The sequence below is a fragment of the Coturnix japonica genome, chromosome 1 (genome assembly GCF_054131305.1).
Source record: "Coturnix japonica strain WE chromosome 1, WE-NBRP24, whole genome shotgun sequence".
In the NCBI taxonomy this organism is placed as follows: Eukaryota; Metazoa; Chordata; class Aves; order Galliformes; family Phasianidae; genus Coturnix; species Coturnix japonica.
Genome location: NC_140663.1, coordinates 10797001 through 10813846, shown reverse-complemented (window position 1 = coordinate 10813846; position 16846 = coordinate 10797001). Strand labels below are relative to the sequence as shown.

At 38.9% G+C, this 16846-nt stretch overlaps 1 protein-coding gene across 22 annotated transcripts in view; it reads right to left on the bottom strand.

The window, feature by feature from the left end:
- MAGI2 (membrane associated guanylate kinase, WW and PDZ domain containing 2) overlaps nt 1-16846 on the bottom strand; it is a 679299-nt gene that overhangs the window by 48353 nt on the left and 614100 nt on the right. For 17 of the 22 annotated variants that reach the window (XM_085512814.1, XM_085512758.1, XM_032442295.2 and 14 more), the window contains 4 exons: nt 16043-16235; nt 15068-15154; nt 12788-13036; nt 2347-2532 (listed from right to left, as the gene is read on the bottom strand). In XM_085512814.1, the coding sequence (XP_085368940.1) occupies nt 2347-2532; nt 12788-13036; nt 15068-15154; nt 16043-16235 (715 nt within the window). The remainder of the gene's footprint in view (nt 1-2346; nt 2533-12787; nt 13037-15067; nt 15155-16042; nt 16236-16846) is intronic. The other 5 variants (XM_085512827.1, XM_085512779.1, XM_032442300.2 and 2 more) reach the window with 1 other exon arrangement.

Below are 16846 nucleotides of genomic sequence, written 5' to 3'. Positions count from 1 at the left end.
TGGCTTCCATGTGTCATGGTTGCAATGAAAGCCTGGAAATACTGATATTTGAAAACTTTTCATTTTGAGAAAACGAATTATTTTAATGCTCTCAGTACTATTATGGGATGACAGATGTTGTCATGAAAGCTAAACCACTGGTGCACTGTGTTAGCTCCTGCTCTTTGAGCTCAGAAAGAGCTCCCTGTAGTTTTTATATCTTTGGGGACTGTGAACAGTAAAACAAGTCACAAAATATTATGACTAAGCAGCAAAAACAATGTATTTCCCTATATTGATGCCAGATGACAAGGGCTTCACATCGGAACACAGCAGAAAACCAGCCTCCCTTTTTCCAAGCAACATAAAACTCAAAAAGGTGTAGAGGCTGGGGTGAGAGATGGCCTTCTACAATCAGGCATGATGCTCTACCTTTGCATTTTCCCCTGAAGGCACATTTGGCACCAAACTTATATCAAATGTATTTCTTCCAACACACTGGCTCAACATTGCTTGGAAGTATAAATGAGAGACTCCTATTGCCAGAGGATGGATAACTGCACGGGTCATTATATACACATTGTCAACAGCAAAGTACACACTGTATTTTTTTTCATTCCTGCTTGCAACAAAATGAGAGAGGCCAGTGTGGCATGGTACCCAGACAATAGGTAGGTGAGATCCAGATCTTGCTCAGATCTTTGCATTTGAATCTAGTTTGAATTTTGAACTACTTCATTTTATATTTAGTAATGAGTGAATTTGTCCCATTTGACTGTGCTTATAACAGCTTTCTGCTTCTTTAATTTATGCTCATAATTGTTCTAAAAGTTTAGGATGCTTTATTAAAAATCTTTTCAATTTAGGTTTAATCGTCAAAAAAGCTTGTATATCTGCACTTAAAGCACTCCTCATGCAGGCATAAGCAATACTTGTCTGTGTAATTACTATGCTTAAGGCTTTAATTGCCCATTTTGCATCTGTGAGCCTCTTTTGTATTGCAGAGTTTCAGAGGCAGAGACTGGGAATATTGTCCTTGGTTTCTACATTACTCTCATAACTATGGATGAACAAGTCAAATCATAAGCTGCTTCTAAAACTGTTTTGCATTTATATGGCATTTTTCACCTGAAAGTACATTACAGAGGTATTAGATTTTTTTCCTGATTTATAAATTGGGTAGCTAATACCAGAAGGCAAATGAGGCATCCAATGTCACCCAGCCACATGGGGCAGCCTTGCCTTGCACACACGCTGCTCCACCAGCACCCGAGAGCAGCTTGTAGCACTGCATCCCAAGGGTACCTCTGCTTTTCTTCCAGTTTAACGTTCCCATTTACTTAAATGGGAAACACCTAAATGCCAGTAATTTGCTAATATGCATTATTCAGAGTGCAAGGAAGGCCTAAATAAACTGCATGGACTGCATACAGCAAAACACTTGTTTGTAGCTACTCCCAAAACTGACCTCTGGTGATCATATACTACTACTGTCCTTGCAGCTCTCTGGGGAGAATTCCGAGCTTGTGTGTTTATGTGTTCTTCCCTTCACTAAGTTCATTTAGCAAAACAGGCACATTCCCTCAGTGGCAATCCATGGCCAGTGTCAGGCTAATTCCTTATTCAGTTGCTGGATGCAACAACAGAGAGTGAAGGTCACTTAAGTAATTAAGTAATTGCATTATCTAGTGTATGTGACTCTCTTAGTTCTGATGGCAGTCAGACCATTAAACCACTAAAAGTCCTGAAATCAACCTCAAAACCCATGGAGCCAACATCAAAGGAACTCCACTGATAAGCTGTGCAGTAATGATCAAAACATTTAATCCATCATCTCCTTATCCTCACCGTACAAAGGAGATATTTTAAGGTTTCATGTCTTTCCTGCCTTGTTCTCTTATCCTCATGCATGTGGAGGAAACTACCAAGTCTGAACTGTTCCTTCACATCACTTTGCCACAGGCAGCTGATATTGGAACATGCCTGGTGACAGCTATTGCAGTGCCTTGTCAGTCACTTTGCTGACTTAAAGGTTTGGTTAAAGGACATGAACCCAAAATCTAGATCTCTCATGGGATGCTTTTCCATTTAAAAGACAATTCTTACAGAAGACATGAAAACTGAGTTCCAATTACTTTGTTCTCTCTCAGATTTCTCCAAATTTCCTTTAAATACCTTTTGCATAGCAAGAAACCTTTTCAAGAATTCAGACATTATTCCAGCTGATTCTAAGGCTGTAATTTTGGTGTACTGTATGTTACAGCTGAGAATGTGAAACAAAAGATGTTCTTTCAGGCACTGACATAATTCAAGCTAATTGGAGGCTACTCAAAATTTTCTTCCTGTTTTTAAGGGCCATTGACTTACCCTCCTGAGGAATGATGCGAAGCGTTACACTGAGACCTGCATCTTTAATTAGCTTCACAATATCTGCATGAGGCATGTTAATGATAGACTGGCCATTCACAGCTAAGATCCGGTCTCCAACTTTAAGTTTTGCACAGCGATCAGCAGGACTCCCATCAATTATCCGCCCTATTTTATGGGGTACAGCTAGACAAGGAAGAATAGTCACAGTTAGATTACGCAGCAGTAAGTGGTGGTGCTCACAAACAGAAGAGTGAAACTGAGATAATTTGGAAGAAAGTTCCACCTGAATGAAAAGATACTTTGTATAAAACACTTGCTCTTATACAATGCAATCTCTATTAAAACAACACAGTTTTTGCTAGAAAATCAGAATATAGATGTACATGGCATATACATACGAAGTCCATCTTCAGTTTTATGGTTCAGCTAGTTTTCAAACCAGGCACATAACAAGACAATAAACAGATCAGAGGAAGAATAAGGCATTAAAACACCAAAGGATAAATTTACACAATAAGTCGTAGTTTTAAATTGTCTCCCACCTCTGAGTTTACAGAATCCTTTTGTCTGTATTTTGTAATAGAGGCGCTATAGACATGATTTATTTTATATACAAACAGATTTTATTACTGAAAGTGCCCAGGGTTCACTACATTGTTCTCCTCTTCCACACAAACATGTTAATTGATAAACAGAAATCATACTGAAGATTTATAGAGATGTGCAGTTTTCTAATTAGATGCATGCCAGCATGAATTTGCAGTTAATTATGAGTGTATAGGCACATCTACTACTTCAAACAGAAGCCCACAAACACGTACGCATTCTTTAAACTGTACAGATCAACTTTGCTGCTTTTGCTCTTTGTGGTTCTCATCTTCCTGTGTGCTCCATCTGTTCTCTTGTCCTGCCTTTCCCCTCATTTCCCACTGATTTTTCTAAATAAAATCTTTCTCCTGTTGTTTCTTCCTTACTTACATCTCATTTTTACCTAAATGGATATGCTATAGCTGACTTTTCCCATCTCTCCATCTAGGCTCCCCCCAAAGAATATGGTATTTTTCTTTTTCCTACTTATAAATACACTTATCACAATTTCTTTTCACTGTTTATTCTACTAATATCATAGTAGTGTCTGAGAATCCCCTGCCAATTCCATACTTCTATCTTAGCAACCTTAGTCCAAAGCTGCTCTGCCTCACTATCTACCTCCAAATGGTGTTTAAAAGCTTTTTTTTTTTTCATTTTAAAATAATACATCATTAAAAATTCTTATGTCTGAAGAGAAATTGGAAAAGATAAAGCAAAAGATGAATCAACATTTCCTTGAGATATCTTGGCTATCAATGCTATTATTGAACAAAGCACTAACAGGGAATATTTTCAGAATACTTTATCACTGCAAAACAAATTTCTTAGTCCTCTGTATTTCCTGAAGGTGATGATGACACAGGCTGCACATCTCATGCAAAGCCACAATATGCACTCCTCACAGTGATGTTTGCTTCTAATAAGGATGAAAGTGTTGCTTGCAGTGTTATAAATTAACCATCTGAGAACTAGAAATCTCAGTGAATACTCCCAAGTGAAAGCCATAACCAGATTGTGTGCTTCTTACAATTATCTTTCAGGCAAGAATGTAAATTAAATTATGACTTCAGTAATACAGGTAAAGTTACTTTACTTCAGGAATATCTTACTGCTTAGGAAACAGGCAAATAGCTTATGTCACAGTATCTGAGGTCATTCTACACATTTAAATACACTAAATACAACTGGCCTCACCTTGTAAAGAACTTGATTTTATTTTGCCCTTGATGCCTAGATTCCCCTAATAAGTAGAAGTGTAAATTGACAGTGAAACAATTTATATTCACAGAAAGCTCTTGACCAAACCAGTTCTTAAAGCATCACTAAGAGTCACTTAAGCTAGGACTGAACTACTGCTGTTGCTGTTTTGCAATACAGGAGCAGTCTGAAATTACCCTGCCTGCGCTACACATCAGTGAGATATGAAAATAAGAATGCCTTATTTGAGTGTATCTTATGTGCAAGTTGTTTATAAAAATCTGACTATTACTATATTAGAAAACCTTTCAGTTTTGAACAGTCTTTGGTGGCAGAACATGTACTGTGAACAGATAAGATGGAGCTACTCATAGGGGATTAATTAGGTAAAAGCTAAGGAATAAAGGTAGACATGAGCTGTGAATTTCCATGATGAAGAATTTTTATCATTCAGAACGGTCACATCTAAAACTGGCAGTACTGAGTGGGCTGAGTGAAGTGACAGACAAGATCTCATAGAAAGAAATGCACAGTTATGCACATGGAGAAAAAAATACCCATTGCTCAGACTAAGCAGAGATGGGCCCTAATAAACTACTACTGCCAAGAAGATCTTGTAATTAGTCTACTTTTCTGGAAAGAACAGGCTGCCTAAGGAGGTGGTAGAGTCACTGTCCCTGCAGGTGCTCAAGAAACATGCAGTGTGGATGTGGCACCGAGGGACGTGGTTTAATGGATGTTGTGGAGATGGGTTGATGGTTCAACCTGGTGATCTTAGAGTTTTTTTCTGATTTTTACAATACTATGATTCTAAGATGATGACCATGATAGGACAGTAAATATAATTTTGAGTTATGAAAAGAATAGCAACTGATATGATGTACTGCTTGTCTGTTACCTGAGCATTGCTGATGGATCCAATATCCCTATCTTGAAAAACAAAGCACTGAACTACGAAAGGAGTGAGAAAAAGACAGTGTGGAGTCAAAAACAAAAACAAGACTCTGTTCCAAAGAACTGTCTATAGTCACAGTATCATTGAAGAACAAGAGAAAGGGGAGCAATCTTCTGGCCTTCCAGAAGAACAAATGGATTCAAGAAGGGATTAGACGAATCCAAAAGAGCTGGCTCCACATTTGCTGCACACTTGTCCCATGCCACCATTCCTGACCAAGGGTAATGTGAAGCTGGCATCTCCCAGGTATCTTACTGGCATTGTCCATCACCACAGCTCTGTTCCTTGTAAGCACCTCCTGAGTATGGCATTTCATTAGGGCTTTGTTAACACTTCAGATCTTTTATTTAATCACACCTTCAGGGTTTTATTTTTATCTAAGCTGAGCAATTAATAATGTAACCTTTTAAAGGAAGTCCCAGATCACTTGACTGGTGATAAATGACTCCACTTGACCTTAAAAAATCTTACAAGCTTATTCATACTTCTATTCAGATTTCACGATAAACTTTTCTCTAAACGTGTACAATTTGAACAGGGGCACCATGTGCCTGAATTAGACTGCAAAGAATTTGATCAAATTATTTATAGCATTAAAGATTAGTAGGCTATACAGACAATGTTTTGTTTGTTTGTTTTGTTTTGTTTTGTTTTGTTTTGTTTTAGCTACTATTCAAGGTAAGAGTGAGTACAGAAGGTAAGATGGTCCTTTATTGGACAATGAATTTCCTACTTCTCTCTGACTATGCAGAAAATACTATGCGTAAACAGTGTCTTATGCAGACTTCTATTGTTGGAAATAAGGGAAATTAATGAGATACTGCTCCTGCATATACAAAACATACAGTCCTTCAAACCAGATACATAATAAATTTTTTTCCTACTACCATCAAATCATCTAAAATGTGATACAGTCAAATAATACACATGGATATCTAATTTAAGGAAAAATAATTATTCCAAGGCCATAACCCAAGACTCAAAGAACCCAGTAGAGAACAGCAATGCTACAGGAACCGTTCCTAGCAGAGGATCTCTAGATGCTAGATGGGATCTATTTTCTTTTTTTTTTTTTTTTTTTTTTTTTTTTGCAGTGCACTTTACAAACCTTTACAACCTGTGACTTTAGGGAGATTTGAATCCTGAGAGCACCTGAGCTTCTAGAATTTTTGAGGCCATCAACCTCTCTTCCTAAATCTCCCTCAGATATTTGAAGTGCTTGTGTCAGGAATCCAACCTGACACTGAGCTTGCACCTAGCAGATGATGCTTTCCCAGAAGGTGGTTAATTGTGCAACGCTCAGCCCTAAGCTCATCATCAAAAGAGAGCTTAAATTAAGTAATTAAGAGAAAAAATGATTAAAAAGAATTATTTGCATTTAGAAAGCGGGAAACATCTGCTTTCATTAAGAGCAGATAACTACAAATTCACATATATACATTAATATTTTTATTTGATTAGATTACTCACTTTTACTCTTCATAATCCAAATATTCCCATGCCTTCATATCATAGAAAAGAAATTTGGTCACTTTACACCGGAAGGTCCATGTGCTTGGGTCATTTTACACAAAGCCAAAGCAGCTGCTGAGTATCAGTAACACTGTTAATTTCAATTAATTTTTTGCTCTTTTGGAGATAAAAATTATTTCCTCTCACTTGCAAGACTCTTATGGTGGAAACAGTAGATTCTAACAAGGTGTTAACATCAAATAATGAGTTTTCATCTAGCATTTTCCTTATTCAATCCTTTTAGTTGTAACTGCTGCGACTATATCTTGTAAAGAGTAATTTTGTGTTTTTCCTCTACATAGTGTTGAAATGTCAAAAATGATCAGTTAAGGGAGAAAAAAAATTGAACCTCTATCTATTAAACTCTCTGGCATATAAATTCTCACAATCTTTTTTTTAATATTAATGCCTACGGATAATAAACGAAGCAACCTTCCTGAGCCAGCTGTCCTTTTCAATGTGTTACAGCTGATCACATGAATATTTACTATGTCCTCAATTCTCAAAAGGTGCAAGAATTTTCATTCAACAAGCAGACCCCCACATATCAAATTTTAGTTGAAAGTCTATATTAAATGTAAACATCTGTAATTTCATTGCTCCTGAATAACCTGAAATTTGGGAAGCTTGAATATGGTAGAGCTTCTGTCATGGCTAATTATATAATCAAGATAAAATATGTTTCTGAAATTTATATTTTTTATTGGTCACACTCAGCTGGAGGAAAAAAAAAAAAAAACAAACACAAAAAAACCAACTACCAGTGGCATGCTGCATACCTACAGATGTCAATAACCCCTTTTATTTACAAGATTAATGAATCTGTGACCTGAAGCTTCCCTTTGTGTGCTAATGCTAAGCGTACTGACTTGGCATAGTGTGATTTTGTCTCCGGCCTAAGAAGCTAGGTGGGAAAGAATACACATAGCTTAGAAATCTGAAGACCTAATAAAAATCGGGCAGTAAAACATTGATGCAAATTAGGTACATTAAAAGGCTTGTCATCAAAGCAAAATCAACTCTGGCAAAACTTTGATTTCTTCTTTAAGTTTGTGCTAAGTAAACTTACACAGAGACTAATATTAGAAAACACATGAGAAGCCCCACTAGGTCCAAATGACCAACTCATGAACATACTGGAGCATGAACATCCTATCGATTCATTGAGAGTGGGGGCTGATGAGATCCTCCATGCTTTATTTCCAAAAACATATCAGCTAGCCAACTTAGTGGTATAAAAAAAAAATCTCTTTTATCTCTTGTTATTTTGTTCTTACTAATTAAAACTATTATCAGAATTTGTTCAATCGGAAAGGCCCTCCAGAGATCATTGAGTCCCACTGTTTGGCCACCTCAGGGCCCACCAAATGCCTCCTGAACACTGACAGATGTGGGGCATCTATAAGAGTGTTTCAGTGTTTGACCACTCTCACAGTAAAGAAACTTTTCCTGATATGAAGTCTGAACCTCCCCCGGTGCATCTTTGTGTCATTCCCTTGTGTTCTAAATTGTTTATGTTGATTTGAAAAAATAATACATGAAAAATGTATTTCATCTCCAAATTATAATATCAATTATAAAAAAACCTCAGAAAGTGCCTTTTTGAAGCTGAAGAAGCAGAAGAACAACTCAAAACTGAATATCAAAGCCAAGCAGAAATGAGAAACCTGACCATTGGCCTATGAATCCTCATTATGTCCCACAGGAGACACATGTTGCTTGTGTTTTCTCACTGTCGTGTTCCAAAGAGCTCAAAGTTGGTGTAGATGGATATCTTATTTCCAAAGCTTTGTTTTCTTTTGAATTTGCAGGTTGGTCACAGAAAATGGTGTCTTCAGGCACCTTCTTACTCAGGAAGAAGCATGGGTGAGACTGCAGCACAAATAACTGTCTCAGATCATACTCATCACTTATCAAGAAACTGGTTTTATTTCTAAGCTGCAATGAGCTAGAAGAAATTCAGGCTGAATGGGACTTACTTCAGAACTCTGTTTTCCATAGTAAGCAGAGGCTTATCTTGTATTTTTAGTTAAAACTTTATGCTCTGAGAAAGGAGAGAACCTTCTTTCAATAGCTTCTGCTTTCTCACATTGTTAAAATGTGTCCTCAGGCTGGACATTAGGAAGTATTACTTTTCGGAAAGAGTGGTCAGGCATTGGAATGCACTGCCCAGGGAGGTGGTGGAGTCACCGACCATGGGAGTGTTCAAGAAACTCTTGGATGTGGTGCTGAGGAATATGATTTAGCCTGGAAGTATTGGTAATGGTTGGACTAGATGGTCTTCTAGGTCTTTTCCAACCCTGATAATTCTGTGATTCTGTAAAATACAGTATTGGCATAAGCAATATAGAGGCAAATTAAAATTCATACTTTCTCTTTTGTTAAACCAGAGAAAGATCATACTTTTTATTTATTTATTTATTTTTTAATTGTTTGTTTATTGGTTACTTCTGAAATTTCAATTTGTTTTCATCTCGTAATTGTGCTAATTGCCAGTAACTGTCAGGGTAAAATACCTGGAAATACTGCCAGTCTTCAATGGCAGTTTCCAGTTAATGACATCTGCTTATAGTACGTGGTTCTTTTCTACAGAAATTAGGGTGTTCAGAGATTTACAGGGGATCACAAATTCTCTCCCTAGAAGGACCTGCATCAAAAACAAAATAAAGGTAACAGGACAACTTGAAATTTGTAGGAACAAACACATTACATTAAGATCGAGGAGAAATTCACTGAGAGTTTCCTTATCTGACTGCAACTGCTTTCCTATAAGGATGCAAACAGTGAACTCATCATGACGCCCTCAGCATGGTTTTAACCATGGATAACACACACTACTAAATATTCTTGTAAATGTAATGCAACAGTTAGATTAATTATTTAAGTTTCAGCTATAATATGACACTGTTGTTGTGTGAGGCAGTGCCACCCCATACACCACTGCACCTCCAAAGCCTCCCACAGTGCTTGTGGCAGGATGGCAGGGACCTGGGGGAGCTCTGCCTAGCAGAACCACACGTCTTGGGAATATTTTTGCCAGAAGTAAGAAAGTGTTCCTCAAGGTGGGACTTCAGTTATAGGCTACAGTTATTTAACTTGAGCCACTGAGGCCTCCATTGAAGCCACAGAACCTGGGAAGATGCTCATGGAACCTCTGAGGACAAAGTTGTTGGGATCCACATCAAACTAAAAGTGAAAATCAATGCTTTATAGCTTCCAGGCATTCAGCTGGGCACATGACACTGAATATTTCACAGAAACCACTGGAGCTGGCAGAATTCTGACAAACCATGTAGCCTGCCTAGCATAGAAAGCAAGGAGTAAGGTCGAATTTAGGTGTCCCATCTGGAGAAGGAGTGAGAGCCAAGGCATCCTTTAATCTCGGAATAGAGTCTGAAGGAAAGCGTGATAAACTATTCTGGGGCAGCAAGTTAATCTTCTGTCAACAGGTCAGGAGCCTGGACAGATGAATTTATTTATACATTTATTTGTTTAGATTTCTGAACACTGTGAGATCCTCTGACACTGTACTAGATGTACCACTCAAACACACTTCTTTACTTATGCAGTTTATCTTCTTTTGCTGATACAACTCTCAAACGAATCCTTCTTATCTTCAACCTGAAGATGCTCCCAGTGTGATGACTTCGAAAGCTCTGCTGTTCCTATCAGCATTTGGAACAACATGACATTATTTTTCTGATCTCTTTTGCCCATTTTGATTTTTTCAGAACTGCCTTGCAGTTGCTACATGAAAATTTAAGTGTGTATGTTTAGGGTATGTCTGTATAGCATTGTTCGGCACTACATAGGAATACATAAGCTGGCAATAAGTGGCTCTGAAACCAGAAACACTGCAACTATAGCAGAACGTTTGACCAAATTAATATACTAATGTGAGAAGTGACATGACACAATGAAGATCTATTTTCTGACACTGATGTAAGTTATATTTTGGATATTGTCCTCCAACTCTGTTAGTATGCCTTCTGCCTCAGGCAGTCCATTTTGATCAAGGCATTTTAGGTTAATTCAGGCTGTAAGGACCTCAAGAAGTCTAAATATCTGCTGCTGAGCTTGTTCCAGTTTACAGTATTCAGTACCAAAGAGCCCAAAATTTGGATGTCATATTCTGGATGGAGTCTAATGAGTGCTTGGTAAAAGAAGATAATCACTTGCCCTCAGTCTATTGGCAGTGCTACCAGTAATACAGTCCAAATTACTTTGCCCAAATAAATATTAGTGAAGGAAAACAAATCTCCCATAAAATTCAAAAGGCCAAAGATTTTTAGCCTGTTTTTATTGCTGCTGACAGATAGTTATTTTCAGCTCTTTTTTTTTTTTTTTCTTTTTTTTTTTTTTCTTTTTTTTTTTTTTTTTTCCCTCTTAAACTTTTGGTACAGAATTCACCTACAAATAGTATTTTCTGTTCTGCCACTGTCTACAGTAAATGTCATCTTCAGGTTCATTGCTGTTCTTTCAAACTTTGGATTTGAGAGCTTCTTTGGATCACTGAAATCCAATGCAGTTATTATTTGAATAAATTTGTTTGTCACTTGCACAGCCAACTGCCATGTCCAGTTACTACCTGAGGTGCTCAGCTACTGTTCAGTGGGGCCTACCTATGTACTTACTTGGGGAGAAAGAAAGGCATACCACGATATGATGGAGGTCAGGAAGAAAAGTGGGATCTTGAACCTGGATCTGTTGTACTCCTTAGAGTATTCCAGTCACAGAATGTTTGGTTGGTTGGGCATTTTCTCTTCCTCTTCTTCCATCTCCCCCAGCTACTTATCTTATCTGTGAAATAATCTTCTGAAAAATTCATGACTAGTCTAACTGATTAATATGTATGTATCACAGTGCCCTTTACAAATTTTTTTCTATCTGGTCTTCTGCAAAGAACTTCCAAAGGGCTATTATATTCAATAAAGTTAAAACTCAGAATCCCAAGTGGGTAATTATCCATGGTTTTGTTACAATATTCGTTCTAGCAATCACTTTATTTTGAAATTCAGCTGAGGTAATCCAAAAAGGAACTCTTTAAATAACTGCATGATCATGAAATACTGCAAAGTCTTCTGAGATCATTTGCTATTATAAGATATGGCTTTCCATATTTTGTATACTGTCCTGTGCGTTCTTCTTTTCTGGATGTAGAAGACTGCAGTGTGGACCGGCCCTAATGTTATTTATCTCTTCAGAAATCAGTTTGGTCTAAAGAACATAGTTCCAAACATGACTGCATTGGGCTGTAATGTGAAAAAAGGCAAATGGCCTGACTTACCTTGATTTTTCAGAAGTAGCTAGCAGTCAAAGTTTCAGATGGATTTGGTGGGAGATTTTTCTGACCCCTCTCCCAAGGGAGTCCACTCAGCCAGTTAAACTGAAAGTGCTATTTGAAACACTCAAGGGTTCCTCTGTGCCTATATCTGTGCCTGTAGTTGTCACTTAGTTATGGCTGAAGGTGCCCTGCTCCAACTGCCCATGCTCTCCCTTGATGTACCTTGTGCATCTCAAATGGCACCAGATGCCTGTATCAAAGCAAAGAACTTGAACCCCAGCAAACTTAAATTTTCCAGATGGAAACTGAGTGATAATCCTTCAGATTTGATTCTGCCACTGTATTTATCAGCCCCCTGTACTCAGTGGTAACTTCTATGCTTTTTATGGTCCAGCCAATAAAAAAAAACCAAAACAACAAAACACCTCCCTGTGTCTTTATCAGGCAACTTTTCAAATATTTCAGTTTCTTCTACAGTGCCCTAACTGGACAGGTGTAATCATGACCTCAGCTTTTCTTTCAAATTCCTGAACTTCACCTTGACAAAAAATAAATACATAAATGAATAAATAAATAAATGCATTTGGAATTATATCCCTGCTGAGTGCCATTTTGGGATAAAAGAACAGAAAAATCTTTGTGAGTGAATTTTCCTGTACTCAGACGTCCAAATGTGTACGTAAAGCTGTGCTCAGAGGTGAGAAGAACCTTTGGGTTTGTCCAATACACAGCAGACAAATTGTGTCTCTGGAAACAACCTTGAGGGTTCCTTCAGCTTTAATTAGTTCAGCAATTAATTAGAAGGTGTCAGGTTTTAATTACTTTTTTTTTTTTTTCTTTTCTTTTTAAACCTGAGGCAAAACTGGAAAAAACAAAGCTGCAAACCATGATTTACTTACTGATTGTGGACCCTGACTCGGGCCTGTTCAGGGAGCTGATGATAACAAAACCGAACCCTTCATTCTCCTTGCGGTGGATCACCACGTCGCTGGTTTGCAGGCTGTGGGATGTGAAGCCCTCTGGGGGAGTCGCGTTGCTGCTGGAGACAGCGTGATTGCTGTTAGCATAAGTCGCGTAGTCACTTCTTGGAGAGCTGTGATGTGTGGACACAGAGCCCGGGCTTCTGCCATTCTCTGGGCATGGCTCTCCTAAAATATAAGTCATGCCAGTGTTACAGTTTGACTTGCTCAGTGGATCTCAATTTACAGTACATTTGCTAATGCAACATGAATATACTTGGCTGTCTGTGGCTCAGACTACCGCGAGTATTAAGCTGGGAGCTGTAATAGATGCAGAGAGACAGGAATCTGCACGATTATGCAGAGAATTCAAGGGCAATCAGATAAAGTAAGCATGAACACTCAGTGCTAAGCTGTCTAACAGAAGGGAGAGGGAAGTAAAAACAGTGGCTATCTGGATGGCTAAATGTTAGCAAGCACCATTCCCTTGTCTGCTGGTGGATCTGTCATTAAGAGGAAAATGTGACCGTCTAATCCAATATAAAATTATTTGTGTTTGGATTAAAATAATTTAAACAAGCAGCTAATATAGAGTAATTAGGATTAGCTGCATAACGTTCTTCTTACAAGTTGATTAGCATGCTCACAAGGCATTTATGGAACAGAGCAGTTATACAATGACAAATAATCACAGTCTTTCTGTGGGTGTTGTCACAGCGGCAGTGTTCATTTAAAGGTTTGGAAGATGCTCTTGTGTGATGAGTTGGAAAGGGCAGGAGGAATAGCAGTGTCCTTTACTCTTGTTTTATAGGAACAAAAACAGCAAACAAGTTTAACCTTTTGGGATTAAACACTTTTTCAGGGCAAACATTTTAGCAGTTAGAAACCGTAAGGTAAAAGAATAATAATAATAATAATTAAAAAAAAAAAAAAAGAGTAATAATCCTTGCTGATCTGAGGTGTTTACACATATCATTACATACTGAGTTTTAATGCAGAACTTTCAGATAATTGTAAGTAATATGTCTTCTCAACAGTGCTGAACATGCAGAGCTTATGCATGCACAGACGCATCCTAGGAAAAAAACTCACAAATTAGACCTTCAGTATGTATGTATTAATAAAATAAACATCATCCAAGGCCAGGCTGCTGTTTTCTCAGTCAAGTGTGTCCTTTAGTGGTCCTTGTGCAACTATGGAATAAAGTGATTAGAGAGAATAAGGAGGAAGAAAAACAAACAATTATTGTACTCCTCTGTTAGAATTGAAAATCTCCAAGAGTTATTGAACCAAATCTGCAACTAAATGCCATAGTCGGTGACAAGAGAGATCTCATTTTCTGGCTGTCATGTTTCAGAAAACTGAATGCCGTTTGTGTCAGTATGGCTGCAACAGAAAGGAAATTATCTTACCCCGCAGAATGACCAAGAACTGGTTTGGCCATAAATAAATGCAACTGAAGGCCATTAAGCAAGCATACAAAAACGAAGATAAAGGAGAAAAAGTTCAAACAGCTGCTTGATTGTTACCTCTGCAAAAGATATTCATCAGAAAAATTGCATTTTGCTTCTGCCTGTGAAGAAATGACCTTTCAATCTGTGATTTCCTAATCAAATTGTGCTCTTGGCTGTTAAGAGTCTGTTCCCAGCCTGGGAGAGGTCTGTGTGAGATGGTGGTCTCAGGCTGGGTAATACATGGACATCAGCTGCTAGCCATCAGCTGAGGACAGGGCAGTTCCAGTGCTCTCCACTCTATACAGCCACCTTGAATGTAACGTGGCTGAGGTGCTCATACTTCGTTTTTCAGTTATGCCCATATCAGTAATTTTTGAAATCTCCCACTAAGATTATGTTGTAAGACACAAGATTAAAACTCTGTTCATCTATGGAAATGCTTAAATATTAACGAGTTACACACAGTGTTCCTTAGCATGGTGCTCCTGGGGACCCAGGATAACTCCGAGTGTCCCATGATTTGTTCCATTCTGTGCGCAGGAAACCAGAGTGCCTCAAATACTGAACTGTAACACATACCCCTCTCTACTCCTACATGGAATAGCAGAATAGAGGTTAGAAGGGACCTTTGGAGATCCCCCTAGCCCAACCCCCTGCTAAAGCAGGTTCCCTCCAGTAGGTCATGCAGGAAAGTGTCCAGATGGGTCTTGAAGATCACCAGGTAGACCTGGGTAAGGAGCTGGTTCACAAGCACCCGGCGCATTACCTTGGTTATTGGCCATTTTCCTAGTGCTGGGGGAGCTGCAGGGGGGCGTCGCGGCGGGCGGAGGGGGCCCTTTCTGGCTGCAGGCCTCTGCAGTTGGCAACAGAAGAAAATCAGTCCCATGGCAGCAAAATGGGGTGGCAACGGGGGGCTGCGGGATGAGGGGTGCGTTGAGGTTGGCTTTGGGGCATGGGAGTGGAGGGGAGCAGCTCAGGCAGCGACAGCAGTCCAGGGCACAGGAGGTGGGCGACAGGACAGGCTGGAGATGTGCTCATTTCTGGTGCCTCAGCAAATTGCACTAACCTTTCCTGTGTTAGAAACAACACACTTCTTTCTTGGACAGGGAAGAGCAGCAGGTCTCCACTTTGACAGATGCTGCTGCACAATTTTTTCCAAGTTTGTATGTTCTTCAGTCTATTCTAAAGGTTTTATTTACTTCATATTCCTTCATATTGTTTTAGTTTTACTCCCTGGAAGTATCTGCTTGAAGGGAGGAAGTGGCCCTGCTTCCTAGCAGCCATTCCCTTCCTACAGAACGATGTCAGCCAGCTGACCTTGCATTTGGGGCAAATGGCATCAGTGAGACCAGAAATGGGCTTTTAACGCACATGGGAGTGAAATGAGTCCTTGTACTAGACAGTTAACAGTCTCTGAGAATTTCCCTGGTTGCTTATTCACACAGTCAGCATTAACAGCTTTGATTCAATGTGAACATTTTGTCCCAAAAGCAGACAAGAAGAGACAGCACAGACCAGGACAGCACAGAACAAATCCAGAGCAATCATGGCACACTGGGGCTGCCAGTGGGACACCCACTTCTGCAGGAAGCAACACTGAGCATTAGCGTTCATCACAGAAACAAGGGACACATATTTATAACTATTTGTTCTTCAAATGAAGGAAAACATTCACTTCTATTTGTCAGCACCTGCTCATGCTGATAGCAGTGAGCTATTTTTCCCAGTCTTCTTCACTCACCTGTGGATAGCACCTTTCTCCGCACAGTAAGATTCACCTGCCCGTTTCGAGCAGCATTATGCATAAGATCAATCACATATCGGTGGGTTTTGCCGGCCACTGGAATCCCATCCACATACACAAGTTCATCACCAGGATGGAGGCGACCATCTCTGTCTGCTGAGCCCATTGCAATTACTGCTCCAATGAGGATCTAGGCAGAAAAGGAACAAAGCCCTGGTATGTATACACTGAGCACACAGACACTTCCCCCCATGAACAACAGAAACATTTTCCCTTACTGTTAAATATATAGTTTGTGACTCAGCAAGATCTGTGTATTCCTAAAAGCCACGTTCCTGCACTGTAGGTGTGACTGAAGGTGTTTTCTTGCTTTTGGTAAGAACGTGAAGTTCCAGTCTAAGGATTATTAACTTGCTATCTTCAAATTGAGACAATTTATCTGTAAGGGATGGTGAGTTCATAAAGCCTACTTTTTGCAGAATATCTAAACAAATTAATTCAATTTAGAGCTCCTGTTAACTCAAATTCAGTTAGTCTTCATATTTCTTACTTGTGGCTACTTATTGCTGTGCTGTGTAAGCACCTGGAGTAATGTGGTGTAGCTTAGTGGGCATGGTGATGGAATGATAACTGGACTAGATTATTGTAGTGGTTTTTTCCAATCCCGATGATTCTATGATTCTATCATTCCATAATACAGTTGAGGTCAGTTGTGGAAATGACACCTTGACACTGAGCTTGCTTTGGGACTCTTTAGGTTAAAAAAGAAAAAAGTGTTATATTAAATATCACTACTCATAG